Below are 17,524 nucleotides of genomic sequence, written 5' to 3' on the forward strand. Positions count from 1 at the left end.
GACACACCGTGGGCTCACRGCTCTGGCCAGCAGAATCTGCCCGGTGAGTGCCAAGGGGAGCAGAAGGCACTCTCATTTCAGCAGARCCTGTCTGGTGTCAGCCAGTCCATCAGCTCCATCCTTCTGGCATACGTGACAGCCTGACAGTTGCCAAATACCTCCCTCAGACACCTTTCAGACAGATCCTGTTTATTTTTAGGACAGCTCTTTCCCATCAAGGCTCAGATGTAAATCATTAGACAGCAAGGGGGGATGGTGGCAGGAAGAAGCAGCTATTATTTTTATTTCTTTGCCTATGATGTGGCTGCAAACTTTGCTCACGTCCCCCCCATCTGCCCACACTGGGACCCTTCATTTTATGAAGAGGAATGATATCCTAGCCTATGAAAGTAGGATAARGAGAAGGATAGCAGTGAAGTCAGCTTATGAAATATTGAAGCACTGAAATCCTCACTGGAACACGTGAATGTCTAATGCCAGTTTCAATTAATTCTGAATTTTTCATTAAACCACTATTAAAAGCAAGAGGACAGCAGAAATAAGGGAAATTGACTTGAGCAGTATATTAAATACCTTACTTTTGCTGGAGAATGTTTTATTATCTGTCCAAAGCAATTATTTCAGCAGCTCCTGATGGTTTGTGGGCTAAACAGARGTACAGGCTAAAGTTCTAKATGGTCTTTCCTCAAAATTATTTTRATTTCTGTCCCCTAGCCTGTCTCTGGTGATGTCTGTGGCATGTCATATCTGGAGGATAAGACATGGAGTCAGAGTTCTGGGAATCCGTAATAAAGTGTCACTCTGGCATTATTTACAAATCAAATAAAAACTTGTTGACTTAAGCTTTTCCCCATATTGAGGGCAAACAAAAGACTTGCAAATATTCCGAGACATTCATTAGGAAAGCCTGAAAAGCAATTTAAAACCCAGGTGGGCTGAGATGCTTTTTTATGGACAGAAGAAGCAACAGCATTTATAAAATGTCTCCTCTTCAGCTCTCAGAGCTTCCTTACCCCATTGACTGGAGCAAAAAAGAAACACCTGCCTGGATTAGGTGTTTTATTAAGATGTTTCAAGCTGGTTGAGATGATCTTGGGCCTTASAATTCCTTCTCATAATGACAGAATAGAGACATTCATGTCTCAGGCAGGTGGGTTTTTGGTGGGGTTGTTTGTTTGACAGTGGCTGTTTTGCTGTTGGCTGTGCTGCTCTCCTTGAAAAGGGCAACAGAGAAGAGAAATGTCACTCGAAGAGAAAATAAAGGTAAAGAAATATTTCGATATGGAAATCAAGGTTTCTTGCTACAAGGAAATAAAGGTTTCTTTATTTTCTGGTATCAGTCATAGGGAAACTGAACCACCTGGCAGAAATCTGACCCTGATTCCCCTTGGCAGAGCCTGTAAGTCTTTGAGGAAACCACTCAGCCAGTGCTGTGGTTCTTCCAAGAACCCCTTTGGTGYTCCCTGAAGCTCTCTGATCCTGGGATTTGTGGTCAGCAGTTCCGAACACTCAGGATTTTCCTCTGATGTTTTTTTTGGGTGACTTTGAGAGCAAGGGATAAAGGACAAGAGGTGACCACCCTGGACATATTTGACACCTCTGGGTACTAAAGAGGGGCTTTTTGTCTCCTAAATACTCAATTCAGCTGGTGGGCAGGAGAACCCAAACACCATTCTCCTGCCCCATTWAGCAAAGGAGAAGAGGGAAAGGTGCAGCACTGTCAGCTCTGACACTCACACTGGGTGCTGAGGAGCAGGAAAGGTTCATTCACAGAGAGAGAATGGCTGTGCAGGCTTGACAGTGATAAAACAAAGTCATAAATCTCCAGTCCAATATGCAGCTGTCACCTAATTCATCAGTGCCTCGGATACTTCAGGTGATGGGGCAGCTTAAGGCACTCATATTTATACATTATATATATACATATATATAAAAAATATACTTGTATTCTTACATATATACTTATATATAGAATATACTTATATATATAATATACTTATATATAAATACAGATTTTTAAAATATATTATTTAAACATTAAAATTTCATATATAATTTACATAAATACATATATAATTTCTATATATAATTTCTACATATAATTTTATTTATTACTACAATTAATATAGAATTATATAATATATACAATATAATTTTTATATCTTTAAAAGTATATATATATTTAATAACAGTGTTTATATTCTGGCACTTTCTTAAGTAACAGAGGCCCCAACTAGAGCTGTACCACCATGTGCCAAGATGAGTAAGGCCTTCCCTATCACTCAGTGCTTTCCTCCTCCTGAGACGTGCTTGGTTATGAAATGACTGGGCTCACTTCATATGTCAAGTTACATCTACGGCAAATGAACAAAGAGCTAATAAATGATTAATAAATGCTCTGAGAAATGAGTAATTAAACGCAACAGCTTTTTAGAGTCCAACAGATAAGCACAAAATATGTAAGCCCAAGTGATAACGCTTTCTCCTGATAGAACTTATCTGCAGCACGCTGCTCACATCTGCAAGAGGGCTTAGGAACACCATTAACTTCTTGTGCACCAGGAAAAATGAGCCTTTCTGTGACAGAGGAGCACTTCTCCGGGGGATTAAGACAAAATCCTCATTGCTTAGACATTTTAAATCCAGAAAAGCTGGAAGGTGCTTACTTTAATGTTCACWGGAGGTGTGAGTGTCGAGGGGAGCCCCAACCTCCCATCTTTGCCTGGCATGGGAGAAAGTGTCAACATCTTCCTGCCCTGTTCTTAGCCACAGTCAGAAGCTCTCCATCTGCTCCATCAGCATAAGAGATTTAAAAAAAAAAAAACATGGTACTTCCATTCTTTCTGCTGCAAATGAGGATTTCTGCCACTAACACAGCTGAAGTCACCAAGCAGAACAGATCCTGCTGCAAGTATCCAAATCAGATTCCAAAAGGCCCTACAAGTGCCCTGGCCAGCTGCCCAGCAAAAATATTGCACTACTGTGAGTTGGTGGAGTGTTTGGCAGGGAATTGAACTTCAAATGAGCTCCAGGAAAAAAAAAAAAAAAAAAAAAAAAAAGAAAAAAAGGTGTTTATATTCAGTTCTGAAGGAGCAAACCTGCATGGTTTTGGAACACAAGTGAACCTGCAAGTTTTCTGAGCACAAGTTGAATGTGAGTTGGTGACATTTTCTGGTGGAAAAGTCAATGTGAAGGAAAAAAAAGCCCTGGTAACGCACATGGTAAATGAACCAGTCAAGTGCAGACAATGGAACGGGTGAAAAATGGGTATGGAGGRAAGCATTTTGCGGTGGTAGCTATTTCTCACTGCAGTTCTTTATAAGTTCCCAGATGGGAGATTCATGACCCTCAGAAGAAGTCTGTATCCTCAGGGGTTTGGCCTGAGGCAGCCCATGACTCACCCGCCTGARAGGGTTGGTGAGCTGAGAAATAAGCAGGACAACAAAATGGTGGTGGAAACAGCAAAACAAAAGACAAATGAATTAACTGATGGAAGAGCAAAAATAAAACAAAACTGTGTACAAAGGAGGGTCTGGATGGAGAGAGACAGAATGTTTGTGCCACTGAGGGCTCGGAGGAGCTGCCACTTCAACCAGCCAGCTCCATTCCTYGTCAGGCAAAACAAATTCAGGTGCCTCACTCTTGGAAGGTGACATGGGCGGAAAGAGAAGATTTGAGGCTCTATGAGCCATTCCAGCTGCGGCGCTATCATTTTCCAGAGGCTCAAGGAAGGGAGAATGTGTGGATGTGCATTGCCATCTAACGGCAAGAGAGAGATTAAAGCGTTGGCTGTGGCCCAGCAAGGGCTGGAAGAGCAAAAAAAAAAAAGGAGGAGACGGCCCGCAGGGAGAGTCCTTTGCTCTAAATGCAAATTGTCTCTGCAACTGAAAGGTCTCACCCATGAAGACCAGTCCAGAGAAAAAAAAGACAGCCAAAATCTGCCGGTAGAGGCTGCTGATTCCTTCTCTTCTAGGGTTCTCTCCATCCTGTATTAGCCAGAAACATGAACGTGGATTCAGGGTRGGATTTGCTTTCTTCTGCTGTACCCGAAGTTGGAAGTGAGAGAGGATTCCCAGTGTGTGTCAGATATCGAGTGAATTCTGCCATCCTCCTGGGAAATGCAGGTAGCCAGGATTATTGAAGAAAATAGGTAAATTTCCCTTGGATCTAGGCACAGGGAAAGCACATCTACCATTTTCATCACACCTAGCCCAGCACCTTTTGCTCATCTGTGGTCAGTAATAGATAGTTCATGAGAACACATCAGAGAAAACAAATTCACTGAGGTGTGAGGGTTCACAGATCTTGTCATTCAAAAGGAAATGCCAGGAAGAGACAAGTTTGATGTTCAGTTCAGTGCCACCTTTTCTAGTGATACACCACATTATATAGTTTCTACAACAGAAAATTTATGAGAGTGGGTTGTTAGGAGATACTTACGTTAAGAAAATGAAGGAATTTGGTAAAGGATTGTCAACAGCTTCTTCCTTTTGCTTTGAATTGCTTCTAGCCTTGACACATGCAGCTTTGTAAATGGGGAGTTGGAGCTCAATCAGTGTGAAAGAGAGGAAGGAGATGTTTTATAACCAAAGTTCAGAGTGGAGCAGGAGTTGTAGGAGAAAATGGGGGATATAAAGTGTCTGTTTTGCCCAGKGAGTGAAATGGGCCATGTTGTGGGTCCCAGCTAACTGCTGGGCCACAAAAAAAGGAGCAGGGATTGACGGCAAAGAAGATGTCGAGACCTGTCAGACCTCAGGCCACAGGTCTGTTCAAATGCTTGCTGTGACAAGCTCCCCATGCAGCCTTGCTGCCAAAGGAATGAGCACACTCTCCAACAATCCCACTTCATTTCCTTCTGGTATCCTCTCCTATTTACACACCAACCTCGCCAAGCTTTGCTCAGCATAAACAATCCCTCAGAGAGAAAAGGGAACACAAAGGAATTCTTACAGCCTGTAAGAGCACCTTCCTGCCTGCCTGAAACAAAAAAAAAAAAAGTAAAAAAAAATAAAGTTTAGAGTGCTTTTCCTTCTCTCTTGATTGCTCAGTGTTTCCCAAGCTAATGAAAACCAGAGGCTGTGGTACTGACAGGATTATCATCACTGAGTGAATTCTTCAGGTCTTTCTCTCCAGCTGGTGAAGCAGGGAAGGGAAGAAGGGAATGTACCTGGTTGAAGGGCCACAGAGGGTGACATTTCTCTTGATGTTCCTTTCTAAACGTGGCTCTGAGTCACACAACGGAGTTGATTAGAAAAAATTATCTTCCTGCAGTTGAAATAGAAAGGAAAAAGATTCTTGTTCAGTGTTCGCTTGCCAAGCGCTGATTCCAAGCCTGCCTGAGCCCGCGGCAGGAAGGGGCTGGTGAGCTGACTGGAAAACCACTTGTGCTTCTCACAATCATAGAAATTATGAAGAGGCTGTGAGAGCAGCCACAGGAACAGCTCCAAATGCACACCTAAGGGTACAAATGTACACCTAAGGGTACAAATGCACACCTAAGTGTACAAATGCACACCTAAGTGTACAAGCAGCTGCCGTCTCACAGAGCAGCACACACAGCCTCACATTATCACCCATCCCATAAATTCATACATGTGCTGGCTCAAACAGAGCTAACTCCATCCTTCCCCATCCCCTGCCTCCCCTCGTATCTTCAAACTACACCCCAAAATTTGCTCCTCTGAGTCCRAGAGCCTGTGGCACCTCCAGCAGGAGCACAGGGTGGAACAGGCCTGAATGCAGGATGACAGCATAAATGAGGGCAGGAAGCCCTAAAGGAGCCATAAAACACAGCCAGCTGGTTCAGACAGGAATGTGAGCTGGATCACCGGGTTGCAGCCAGCTGAGGAAGTTATTAAAAGTGTCATCTTGTCCCAAAGAAAGCTGCTGGGAATCACCGTGGCTGCACCCCACACACATCCTGCGATCACCCTGTGGTCACCAGCACTGACCCTCACTCAGCTCCTGAGGGTTTCACCCCCAAAGTTTTCAATCAACAAACTGCCAGGGCAGGAGAGCAAAAAAAATGCAAGTGATAGCAATTAACGTGGTTTATTGGGGTTCAATGACATTTCTGCAGGGTTGGGGACACTGATAGCACAGTGCGTCACCCTGATACCTTAAATCCGCTCCAGGCTGAGGACCGATGTGGTTTTACCTTCCATTGTTCAAATCGCAGAATAGCTTAAAAATCATTGGAATTGGACTAAAAAAAATACCCCAGGGGGTCGCCTGGCTGCAGAGGTACCTGGAAAAAGTACATTTAATTACGTGAGGTGTTCCAGGCACAGGCACACACCAAGAGGCAAGAGCCAGCATTGATTTCCAAGCAAACACTCAACTGGGAGCTGTTAAAAATTCCGACTATTGTTTATTAGATTAAAAACAAAACAGAATAAACAAACAAACAAACAAAAAAGGTAAAAAAAAACCCACAGAAACACACACAAAAAGCACAGATCCGAGCGGTCGCTCAGGAGGTCGCTCCTGAGGGCGGAGGGCGGGGTCGAAAGGGGGCGTGGCCATCGCGCAGAGCCTGCCGGGAGTTGTAGTTCCCGCGCTCCGCCATCTTGGCGCCGCCTCAGCGCGGCCCCTGAGGGGGCTCACGGCCGCCATCTTGGGGTGGGGGCCAAGGCAGCGCTCCGGGCGGCGGGCGGGAAGGCCCGGGGTTTAATAAAATTGATTAATTTTGATTTAAGCAACAGTAAATCAGTGTGTTTTAATCTCAAGCACCATGTAGCTACTCGCTCGCCCACAAGTGGCGTCGGGGAGGGAATCAGAAGGGTAAAAGCTGGAGAAGTCATGAGTTGACATAAAGGCAGTTTGATAGGGAAAGCAAAAGCTGGGCACACAAGCAGATAAAAACAGGGAATTAACTCACTGCTTCCTGTGAGCAGGTGTTTCCCACCTCCACGAGACCACGGTCCCATTCTGTGGAATGGTGACACAGGAAGAAAAATACCATCTCTCCAAAAAAACCCCATTCCCTCCTGCTTTCCCCAATTTATATCAATATACCAGCAGACCAGAGCAGTCAGGACAAGGCTGATTTGGCCTGTAAGGCTCAGCATAAGCATAAGAAGGGATGAAATGGTTTTGGGGATATGTTTAATTGAGCTGCTAAAGGAAGCAGAGCTCGTTCTGGGGCTGTTGGAGGCTCTGTTKGGTGTCTTTGGCTGTGAAAATTCTCCCCAAAGCTGCTCTTGCCTGACAGAGTGAAGGTGACTCCGTCATACAGCAGAGAGAATAATTTACGGTGCTCATCGGACTGCAACTTCAGGTGKTGTTCAGTTCCCCGAGTGTTTAGTGAGGGAAACTTCAAGGACAGGCACTCAAACTCACCAAATTTGCCTTGAGCATGAACTTGGCACCTAAATCTGAGCTCTGTTAATGTTTTACACTATCACACATTATAGTTCCTTAACACCAGTGCTTGTTTTAACAGCAAAAAAACCCTGCTGTCTCATATCCTGCATCTTTTTATAACTTAAATTTAGCTGCCTCTGAAGCCTAGATTTTAAAAAAATTATTTATTTATTTATTTAATATATTGATTTCTTTTGGAATTATCTAACGAATCATGCCATTATTCCAGGAAGGCAGGCCCATGCCCACAGATCYGCTGGGTTGGTTAACTGCTCTGTGCACACACAAAGGGGAGCTAATCAGCTTTTTTTTCCAAGCATGTGTTCATATGTCAACACTTATGCTGCTGTCAGAAGCTTAAAAATGGAAACAGTTTTCTCTTTAAGAAAACAGGACCCAAATAAGGAGATGGAGTGGTGAAGATTCCTCTAGTGAGCCTGTTCCAGCTCATTCCTTAGAAAGGCTGTGGATGGAACACCGGAGAAGAGGCCAATAGATCTGGGTTTTGTCCAGGGGGCTCTGGGTTTAAAGCTCCCTACAACCACTTGTAGCTCATTTTTCCCTGCGACTTGCCTGGGTACAACTTCTTTCTTGGTCCCAAGCTGCGCAAAATCTAAAATTTTACTCGGCAGATTCTTTCAGTTGGGTGATAGAGCCAACCTATCCTTGAGCAAAAATGGAAGCTATCAAGAAAAAGATGCAGATGTTGAAGTTAGACAAGGAGAATGCCATCGACAGAGCAGAGCAGGCTGAGACRGATAAGAAGGCAGCTGAGGACAAATGCAAGCAGGTAAGTGGAAATGAGTGTAACAAAATACTGTGTTGCAATGTTCTGATTTAGAAAGCAAAATAATGTGAAGTCGGTTTTCTGTTCACCTTCTTTTGAAGTTTTKTGCCTTTTTGTTATGCTTGTACAGCCAGTGCAGTAGGCAGTAAYTTCTCAGCCATCTCAGTCTCTCCAAAATGAACATCATCCTCAGATTATTAACAGTACTTTGTCTAAGTTTTCTTAAATCTTATATAATTGTCCTAATTTTCTCATGCTTTGATTCCTTGGAAAAGGCCTTTACATACTTAAAATCAAAGCTGTAAACCTTGACACCTGTAGGACTAGTGCTAATAGAGTCAACTGTGTCTAAACATTAATTAARCCTCTCCTTGAAGTGAATTAATAAAGTTCTCTTCAAATTCTTGGTGCAGAGAGTGCCCCTTAGAGGTGACAGCCGAGACTCAACAGGGGAGATGCTCTTTTATTTTTTTGTCAAGAATAGTGAAAAATATCTTAAGTTGAATGCTCTTCATTTAATTGAATTCTAATGATAACATTTTCATATTMTTTTCCTTTTCAATGTCTTAATTCTGTGTGTCTGTCTCCTTGAGCTTTAGTGTTTCCAGAGTGATCTTGAAATATTAGCTGAGTACACTCAAGTTTTTGCAGCACTTCTTGTAAAATTACCACATCTTTCTCTTTTACATTCTCTAAACTTGGCTACTTCTACATCTTCCAGACTGCTCTAATATGTTATAAGCATTAATCTGRCCTAATATTTCTTCTTCTTTAGAAAAAAAAATCTTTGATCTTACTCCTCTTTTCTGATTTGCCTCAAAATTTTCAGCTTTTTTTTTTTTTAATGTGGGCTTGGCACTCAAATAGTTATTTTAATATTCATACACAAAGCCAGCATCAGCTTCATGCTGTTCACTTTCCCTCTGTTAAAACATCCAAGCAAGGTTTGCAKTTCTCTCACACTATCTGGTTACTCTCAGCAACATAACAACATTCCAGAATAGCACACTACCCAAAAATGCCTTTAAAATTTATCAGTGAAACTAAAATGAAGGAAGTGCACCAAAACATAAACTGTTTCGATAGAGTAAATTCCTGTGAAGGTGGAGCTAAATGGATAAATCAGTGTCTCAGCAGACTGAGCTGCTTTGTGTTGCAAATGAAAGGATGGAGCAGATGGCTTTGCRGGCCCACCCTTATCAGCAGCAAGCYTTTGATAAGGTGCATTCTTAGGGAGCATGAGACAGTTTGTCATTRAACAGTCTCCAGCAGGTTATAAATAGCACCATTCTAGTGAACAATATGGATTTATATGGTATGGAGGAGTCTGAGCTTCATCGTGTTGGGCCACAGTTAGAGAATAATCCAGGTTGGAGGAGACCTCCCACGGTCACCGAGTGCCACCCACAGCAAGGCCAGCCCTGCTCCCTCCCACACCCACACTATCTCATCTGGGTTAAAGTGTCCYGAACCACGCACAAAGGTGATTAAGGACCTCAGATTTTTTTCCAGCTGTACAGGAATTGAATAGTTTCCTGAAAAATCACCAGGTAATAGTGTTAGAAGAAACGTAAGGACTTAATTTAAAAACATCTATAATTATGCTGCAAAAGTGATTGCTGCAGAGTGTCCAAACTAAAAATGAGGTGGAAAAGGGCTCATACAAGAAGTTCTGTATTAAACCAGATCCTGTGTGTGTGGCAGCAAGGAGTGTTGTTCAAGGATATGTTTCTTTCCCTGGCAACTGCTACCAGTGATTTTCAGACTACTGTCACCAGCACAACTTTGATCTGGTCCTTCGTGACTTTTTGTATGTTATATKGAGTTAAAACTAATAGTAAAGAGGGATTTATAATATTAAACTCTAACTGATACTACATCAATATGCTCACTTTGGGATTTTTTATCTTGAAAGGTAGARGATGAGCTGGTAGCTCTGCAGAAGAAGTTGAAAGGAACTGAAGATGAACTGGACAAGTACTCAGAGGCTCTCAAAGACGCCCAGGAGAAACTGGAGCAGGCTGAGAAGAAAGCCACTGATGTACGTATGCACAGCTAACACTCGTCTCTAGCACTACACTGGTTATATGCACTTTGCCGGGGGATGGAAAGGCAGAGTTGCGGTGCAGGATTTTCATTTCCTCTTGCCTCTGCTAAGGGAGCGGGGGGGCTTTTTGTACCGAGCCCTGGAGCTGGCACCACTTGAGGCTCGATGGGTATCCAGAGGGGACTTGGTGGGACCCCCTGGTGGAACCCTGGGGCACCTCCCCGCCTCCCCCGTGAAACGGATGGGAATTCTTTAGGAAAGGAGAAATCTCCTTTAAGTGAAGTAAACAAAATGGTGACTTCTGAAGGAAATGGGACAGCAGCAGAGCTATGCTGTGGCGTAACGATACCCTTTGCCTTCATGCCCAGGGCAGGCTTAAAGACCAGCCCCGGCTCCCCGCCACACCCCGCTCCGTTCTGGCAGTGGCGAAGCGCGGGCAGGGCCCGGTAGAGGCGTGAAACCCCCTCCCCCGTTTTGAGAACGGGGAGCGCGGCTGCCGGGGTCTGCATCCCCCGGGACGGCGGGGGACGGGCGGGGCGGTCCCGGAATGGGGGTGCGGGATCTGCATGTCGGGGGACGGGCGGGGGCCGAGTGGGGCGGTCCCGGGACGCGGCTGCCGGGGTCTGCATCCCCCGGACCGGGCTGGGGCCGAGCGGGATGGCCCCGGGACGCGGCTGCGGGGGTGTGCATCCCCCGGGATGGCGGGGGACGGGCGGGATGACCCCGGGACACGGCTGCGGGGGTCTGCATCCCCCGGACCGGGCTGGGGCCGAGCGGGATGGCCCCGGGACGCGCGGCCGGGGTCTGCATCCCCCGGGCCAGGATGGGGCCGAGCGGGATGGCCCCGGGACACGGCTGCGGGGGTCTGCATCCCCCGGACCGGGCTGGGGCCGAGCGGGATGACCCCGGGACGCGCGGCCGGGGTCTGCATCCCCCGGGATGGCGGGGGACAGGCGGAGCGGCCCCAGGATGCGGCTGCCGGGGTCTGCATCCCCTGGGCCGAGCGGGGCGGCCCCAGGACCCGGCTGCCGGGGTGTGCATCCCCCGGGATGGCGGGGGATAGGCGGGGCGGCCCCGGGACGCGGCGGCCGGGGTGTGCATCCCCCGGACCGGGCTGGGGATGAGCTGGGGCCGAGCGGGGCGGCCCCGATCCCCGGTCCCCGCCCGTCCGGTCCCGTCCCGCCCCTGCCCTGCGCCGACTCCCCGGTGCTACGTCACCACCTCCACCTCCAGCCGCGTGACGTCATCGGGCCATTGAAAGGCGCGGGCCCGCCACGTGCAGCACCTCCGCGCCCAGCCCGCCGTCCGCGCCGCGCCCATGGCCGCGCCGAGCTCCCTGGAAGCCGTCAAGAGGAAGATCCAGTGCCTGCAGCAACAGGCGGATGAGGCGGAGGATCGCGCCCAGGTCCTCCAGCGGGAGCTGGACCTGGAACGGGACCTGCGGGAGAAAGTGAGACCGCCCGGGCTGCCTGCTCGCCTCTCTCGGTCGCTCTCTCCCGGGCTGCTCCTTCCTTCCTGTCTCTGGCTCTCTCTCGCTGGGGCGCGCCCGGCTCTTCCCTGCTGCGGCAGGACGGCTCGGCCGCCGGCTGCCTCCATCCCTCGGCTGTCCCCGCGCTGCTCCGTTCCGCTCCGCTCCGCATTCACCGCCCGCGCTGCCGCAGCGCCGCGCCCGCACCATCCCATCCCATCCCATCCCGTCCCGTCCCGTCCCGTCCCGTCCCGCGGGGCAACCGGGCGCGGCGGCGGCTCGGCCCCAGCGCCCGCTGCTTATCGCGCTTTGGGGCCCATCCCTGCGGAAAAGGCGTTCGAGCACCGATCGGCACTGGGGAGCGGTTGCGAGTTTAGTAGGAAATGGCTGTTTAATTAGGAAAAAGCGCTGCATGACACAGAGCGGGGAGTTCCCGCCTCTCGGCGCCGCACCGCTGGCTTCAGCACAGCTGGGAAATGTCCGAACTGCTGAAAAATAACTTTCCCTCCTGCTTTTCACAGAGAAATGCGAATTCTGCGCTAGCGTGCGGCTCTCCCGGGGTTGGACAGCTGGTTTCACTTAGATTTGTGTGCGATCAGCCTTCCCGGCATCTTCCTGCTATTTTATCACATGTCAGCGAGTTAGTTTTACCGTATAAGGACTGCGGGCTGCTGCTGGGAGAGGTGGAGCCAGGCTCACCCCAGATTCCCAGTGGCCCCGTAGCTTTGGAATCTTGCTGAATTAAAATGTGACTTAAAAGTGCCCTGCCTAGCGCAAGGAGTTGCTGCCACAGAACAGACGGCAGTTTTGTACGTGATCGATGCTTTATGTATAAATCGGGAAGTTAAACACAGCRCTGGGTAAAAACAGACGAAATGTCGGATAATTTATGACTACAGGAATCCTGGGTCAGCTTCCATTTGGATCAGCCACTGAACTTCTTTCCAAGATGGCTCAGATGTGAATGGAAACCACTTCCTCCAGCTTAGGAGTGGTCAGTGACCAAACTAAACTGCAGCAAACACTTYTTTTTTTTCAAAGTGTTTTAACATAAAGCATAAAACAGTCACTCCTCCAGGGTCTGTATCCCATAAAAGTGTTCAGAAAGAAAAAGTTAAATCATGTATATAGCAATCCTCCTCAGATTTTGGGACAATAAAGTGCACAAATCTGGCAGTTACTAAAGCAGGGCTTTATTTTCTTTCAAAAAAAAAGCAATTGAAGGAGCCATATYTTAATAAACRTATTTATGGACACCAATTTGTCCAYGTTGTCTGTATTGAGCATTTCTCCCAGCAATCTCTTCCATGTATTAGCTATCTTTTATACATTAATAGCATTCCAATTACTGTGCAGTTTATTCAATAACATACAAACAGATCTCATTTCTAAGAAATGCCTTCTAATTCCTTTAGTATCGCAGGAAACAAAGTGAACTTATTTTAAGAACATATATAATTTTGTCCCAAAAAACGCCTGACTGCCACGCTGAGGCCGCTGTCTGTGCCCAACTGACCACATAGATTCTCCAGCGTTTGCAGGATCAGGAGCCAGGATGGAGCAGGAATTGGCTCCAGCTTCACAGTGAGCTGTGACAGGGTGTCCCTGCATGAAACCAAGGGCAGAGAAATCAACGGTGAAGGGTTTGGAACTAAGCCATCATGGAAACTGTTCATTTTTTTTAACTTTGGATAGATGCAGCCCTGTGACTGTGCTCCAAAAATACCCAGATCCATTCTGATCCATTCGCAATCCCGTGGAGTCCTTTTTTTGTGTGGCAGGAATGATAAGTACCATTAAATAAAGAAAGGACAAGCCACACTCCATACCTTGACATTCCTGAGATGCCACAGTTTAAGCAAACAAAAAAGCAGAGGCAGRAGGGCCCCTGGAGCTCCCCTGCATGTCCCAGGGAGATGCTGYTGCAGTTTTAAGGAGGCTGATTAGCTGGGAATATTTGCCAGCTCGCCGATTAACCCCAGATCTGGGTGATTGTTTCACACAGGCTGAAGGTGAGGTGGCAGCTCTGAACAGACGCATCCAGCTCGTGGAAGAGGAGTTGGATCGTGCCCAGGAACGACTGGCCACAGCCCTGCAGAAACTGGAGGAGGCTGAGAAAGCAGCAGATGAGAGCGAGAGGTACGTTCCTTTTTTATTTTCTGTCCGTTAAAATCTGAATAAATAYGAATAAAATATTCCTGTATAATTTAGTATCTGCATGTGGGCTGTAGGTCAGAGACTTGAAACATTTTTTCAAGCTCAAATGAGGAATTCAGTTAACAGTGATGAACATGATGGTCATAATGGGCCACGCTTGGGTCACAAATRCCCAATTCCACTTCAGGAAGTTGAGGTACAAGTGTTGAAATGCTTCTGCAGTAAACACTCTTTGACTTCTGCAGAGGAATGAAGGTTATCGAGAACAGAGCAATGAAAGACGAAGAGAAAATGGAAATTCAGGAAATGCAGCTGAAGGAGGCCAAGCACATTGCTGAAGAGGCCGACCGCAAATATGAGGAGGTAAAAGGGAGAAGGAAATGGTTAAACGTACATGAGAGCCATGAACAACAATGTTACCCTKCAGTTTAGTCCCTCTTAGTGTAATTGGCACTGAGTGATGCTTCAAYCTTGGAACATTCCCAACAAGAAGGAATTTTAATAATGATTTGCAGCATCTTAGGTACCTAACRCTAAAAATACTGCAAAATCTCACTATTTGGGGAGGACTGTAACATCTGTGGGTGTACATTTTAACCCAATTTCCTTATTCCAATGGAAGCAGGAATRTAGTACTTTAGAATGGTTTTTGCAGTCTGTGAGGAAGGTGGCCCTGCCTGTGGCAGGGGATGGAWTGAGATGATTTTTGAGGTCCCTCAYGCTGTGATTCTGAATTGCAGACTGGCCTGACACAGCTGTTTTCTTCTTACAGGTTGCCCGTAAACTGGTTATTTTGGAGGGTGAACTGGAGAGAGCTGAGGAGCGTGCAGAGGTGTCTGAAGTGTGAGTAACTTTTAGAATACAGTAAAAGCCAGCACTACATTTCATTAGAAAAATTTTATGACAGGTTTACTACAGGTTAGTACCTGCAGAAAAGCTTGTTKATTTACTATATACCCATTTTTCTCCCTTCAGACTTCATTTCTTCCTCCCTTTAGACTTTTCCAAATCATAACAGGCACACTGGTAATTCATACTTTTATTTYCCCCTTAYAGTAAATGTAGTGACCTTGAAGAGGAAYTAAAGAACGTCACAAACAACCTGAAATCTTTGGAAGCTCARTCTGAAAAGGTTGGTTCTTTCAGTTAACTAAAGGATATGGGCAAAGCCCAAAYTTTTAAATAGAATTCATAGAAATAAACCAGAAATACAAAGCAAATGAAAGGTTTAACCTGCTTGCTGTGGATACCACTCTATCAGTTCTGCCCAAACAAGCCTGAAGGGCTGGGGAAGAGGGAAAAAGCACGGAAATGGTGTTTGCAGCTGTTGTGAAAGGAAAAGTGGTTAAAAATAGGTCACAGTTTCATAAACATTTATTATCGTTGCTACAACTTCCTTAAASAGCGTTTATTGTTTTCACAGTACTCAGAAAAGGAAGATAAATATGAAGAAGAGATCAAGATTCTCTCTGACAAGCTGAAAGAAGTAAGTTTGGCCATCCCCAAACTGTGTTTGGGCATAACTTTTTTTTTAGGAGCATCCAATGATGCTATTTCAACTTTTCTAGGCTGAAACTCGTGCGGAATTTGCAGAGAGAACTGTTGCCAAACTGGAAAAGTCTATYGATGACCTGGAAGGTATGGAATGACTCGAATTGTTTTAAAAGTGGTCAGTTTTGAATCAGAGAATACATTTTAGGAATGGGTGGTGGATTTTATTGGGAAAGARCAGCAGCACTCATCAGGCATATTGGTAGATGGCTGTGATGTGTCCACTGGGCACCTRCCCTGGTGGGGTGGAAATTCTCCTGAAAAAGGTTTTCTTTCAAAAAGTTGGCAACAATGACCTGGTTTTGGCCAACTGACAGATAGAGAGGCTCAGGGGTTCAAGAGCCCAACCTTACTTAATCTGCTATGAGATTACAAAAAAATTCACACAGGTGAAACTTCTGACCAGGCAGCTCTGTGGGGGGTTTGCTTTCCTTCTGATATTCAACTACGCCTCTGTTTTCTCCTTTTGTTTTCCTCCCCAACTGCTTTGGCTGCTGTGGCCCTTTGCCTGTCTCCGTTCTCCTCCTGTGGCCTCTTCTCTCCCTGCATTTCTCGCTGGCCCGTTGCTGCTGCCCTCGTGACTGACAGACGAGCTCTACGCTCAGAAGCTGAAGTACAAAGCCATCAGTGAGGAGCTTGACCATGCCCTCAATGACATGACCTCTTTGTGACCTGTCCCTGTTGTGGGGACGCAGGGCGCTGCCACTCGCTGTGTTTTCTCCAGCTTTTTTTCTTGCCTGTAAATCCCTGTCACTCCTGTGCCACTTCCACAAGCCACCCTTCCACCTCTGAGGAACTGAGCTCAATAAAACRTGATACCTCTACCTTCCATCTTTCAGGGTTTACTTCTGTAAAAATCACCTCAAATACACTGGTGACACTGGAAATACATTCAGCTCCTCACACAGGGTTGGGCACGCACAGATGGGGCAGGACCTGGCTCTGGCAAACACTTGAATTTTAGTGTTCCCAGGAAAGCTTTGAGTGCACTCAGTGTCTACTTCTGCTCCACCAGCCTGGTTAAAAACCCTCTCAGTTCAAGGAAAACCCATCAGGATGTGTCCTGTAAATGACTCATTAAAACACAGGTCTTTCACRTTACATGAGACGTGTCCAAAAACCTCGCTACAGGACAGCAATTACAAAAAATTGGCCCCATTCTGATGATATAGCTATAAAGGTGTCTTAAACATGAAGGTAAGTTACCCCAGGTTTTTTTTTTTTAAAGAGCAAAGGCTGTAAAATAACATGATTTAAATCTTGTGGTTTTCTTCTTTCTCACTAGAAAAACTTGCTCAAGCCAAAGAGGAGAACTTGGGCTTGCACCAGACACTGGACCAGACGCTAAATGAACTGAACTGTATATGAGAGGCGCAGAGCTGCCAGCCACCGACAGGAGCCAGCCCTGTCCCTGCTCCGCCGCATCGCTCCTCTCCTTCTCTGTCTCTGTATCCTGGAAAAGCCAATTAAATTATGACCAACACAGCCACACCAGAGGCTCCGGGCRTCCCTCGGGGCCATCTCAGCCCAAGAGCCCCCGGGGAGCCCCTGGCGTGTCCCGTGGCTGTTCCTCACGGTTCGTTAGTCCTTTTATATAAACCCCGGTAGAAGCTGCACCCGGGCGGTGGCGCCACCTCCGCGGGCACCTGTCGCTGCCGTTTCATATTAAACAATTTCTCACAGTCCCGAGGTCTCCGCCGCTTTTTGTCCCGTTTGTGTTTTTCTGCCGTGATGTCACTGTCACTGTCACTGTCACCGCCCCGCCTCGCCCGGCCGCAGCAGGAAATGACCGGGGCCACCGGCGGCGGGGCGACAGCCAATCACAGCGCCGCTTACATCCGGGTGCAGCACGCCCGCCAATGGCGTGCCGGCTCTGTGCGTTCTCYGCCGGGCTCCACCAATGGGCGCGTGGTGGGCGGGGCCGGTGCCCACAAACATGGCGAAGACCTACGACTACCTGTTCAAGCTGCTGCTGATCGGCGAYTCGGGCGTGGGCAAGACCTGCGCCCTGTTCCGCTTCTCCGAGGACGCCTTCAACGCCACCTTCATCTCCACCATCGGTGAGCGTGGGCCGGGGCCGCGCCTCGCTGCGCTGGGAGGGAGTTCTGGCGGCGGCTCGGGCCCGTTCGGGGCTGAGGGCTCCGTAGAG

At 47.1% G+C, this 17,524-nt stretch overlaps 3 protein-coding genes across 4 annotated transcripts in view; all 3 read left to right on the forward strand.

The window, feature by feature from the left end:
* The first annotated feature begins 7,578 nt into the window (after nucleotides 1-7,578).
* On the forward strand, nucleotides 7,579-10,314 carry LOC130586223 (tropomyosin alpha-1 chain-like). The gene is made up of 2 exons (XM_057386943.1): nucleotides 7,579-8,155; nucleotides 10,068-10,314. The coding sequence occupies exons 1-2, from the start codon at nucleotides 8,042-8,044 to the stop codon at nucleotides 10,209-10,211; spliced, it is 258 nt and encodes an 85-aa protein (XP_057242926.1). The 5' UTR covers nucleotides 7,579-8,041; the 3' UTR covers nucleotides 10,212-10,314.
* A 1,129-nt stretch (nucleotides 10,315-11,443) lies between these two features.
* On the forward strand, nucleotides 11,444-17,059 carry TPM4 (tropomyosin 4). 2 transcript variants are annotated; one of them, XM_057386941.1, is made up of 8 exons: nucleotides 11,444-11,649; nucleotides 13,673-13,806; nucleotides 14,070-14,187; nucleotides 14,597-14,667; nucleotides 14,881-14,956; nucleotides 15,248-15,310; nucleotides 15,393-15,462; nucleotides 15,964-16,574. In XM_057386941.1, exons 1-8 carry the CDS (start codon nucleotides 11,518-11,520, stop codon nucleotides 16,044-16,046), a joined length of 747 nt encoding a protein of 248 aa, XP_057242924.1. In that variant the 5' UTR covers nucleotides 11,444-11,517; the 3' UTR covers nucleotides 16,047-16,574. The 2 variants fall into 2 exon arrangements, with proteins under 2 accessions (XP_057242924.1, XP_057242923.1); XM_057386940.1 differs by lacking the exon at nucleotides 15,964-16,574 and adding an exon at nucleotides 16,661-17,059 and having other exon boundaries at nucleotides 11,446-11,649.
* A 217-nt stretch (nucleotides 17,060-17,276) lies between these two features.
* Nucleotides 17,277-17,524, forward strand: part of RAB8A (RAB8A, member RAS oncogene family) — a 6,933-nt gene continuing 6,685 nt past the window's right edge. The window contains exon 1 of the mRNA XM_057386942.1: nucleotides 17,277-17,435. Within this exon, the coding sequence (XP_057242925.1) occupies nucleotides 17,312-17,435 (124 nt within the window). The 5' untranslated portion in view covers nucleotides 17,277-17,311. The remainder of the gene's footprint in view (nucleotides 17,436-17,524) is intronic.

The sequence above is a fragment of the Malurus melanocephalus genome, unplaced genomic scaffold (assembly GCF_030028575.1).
Source record: "Malurus melanocephalus ecotype Western Australia unplaced genomic scaffold, MMel_1.1 scaffold_1102, whole genome shotgun sequence".
Lineage (NCBI taxonomy): Eukaryota > Metazoa > Chordata > Aves > Passeriformes > Maluridae > Malurus > Malurus melanocephalus.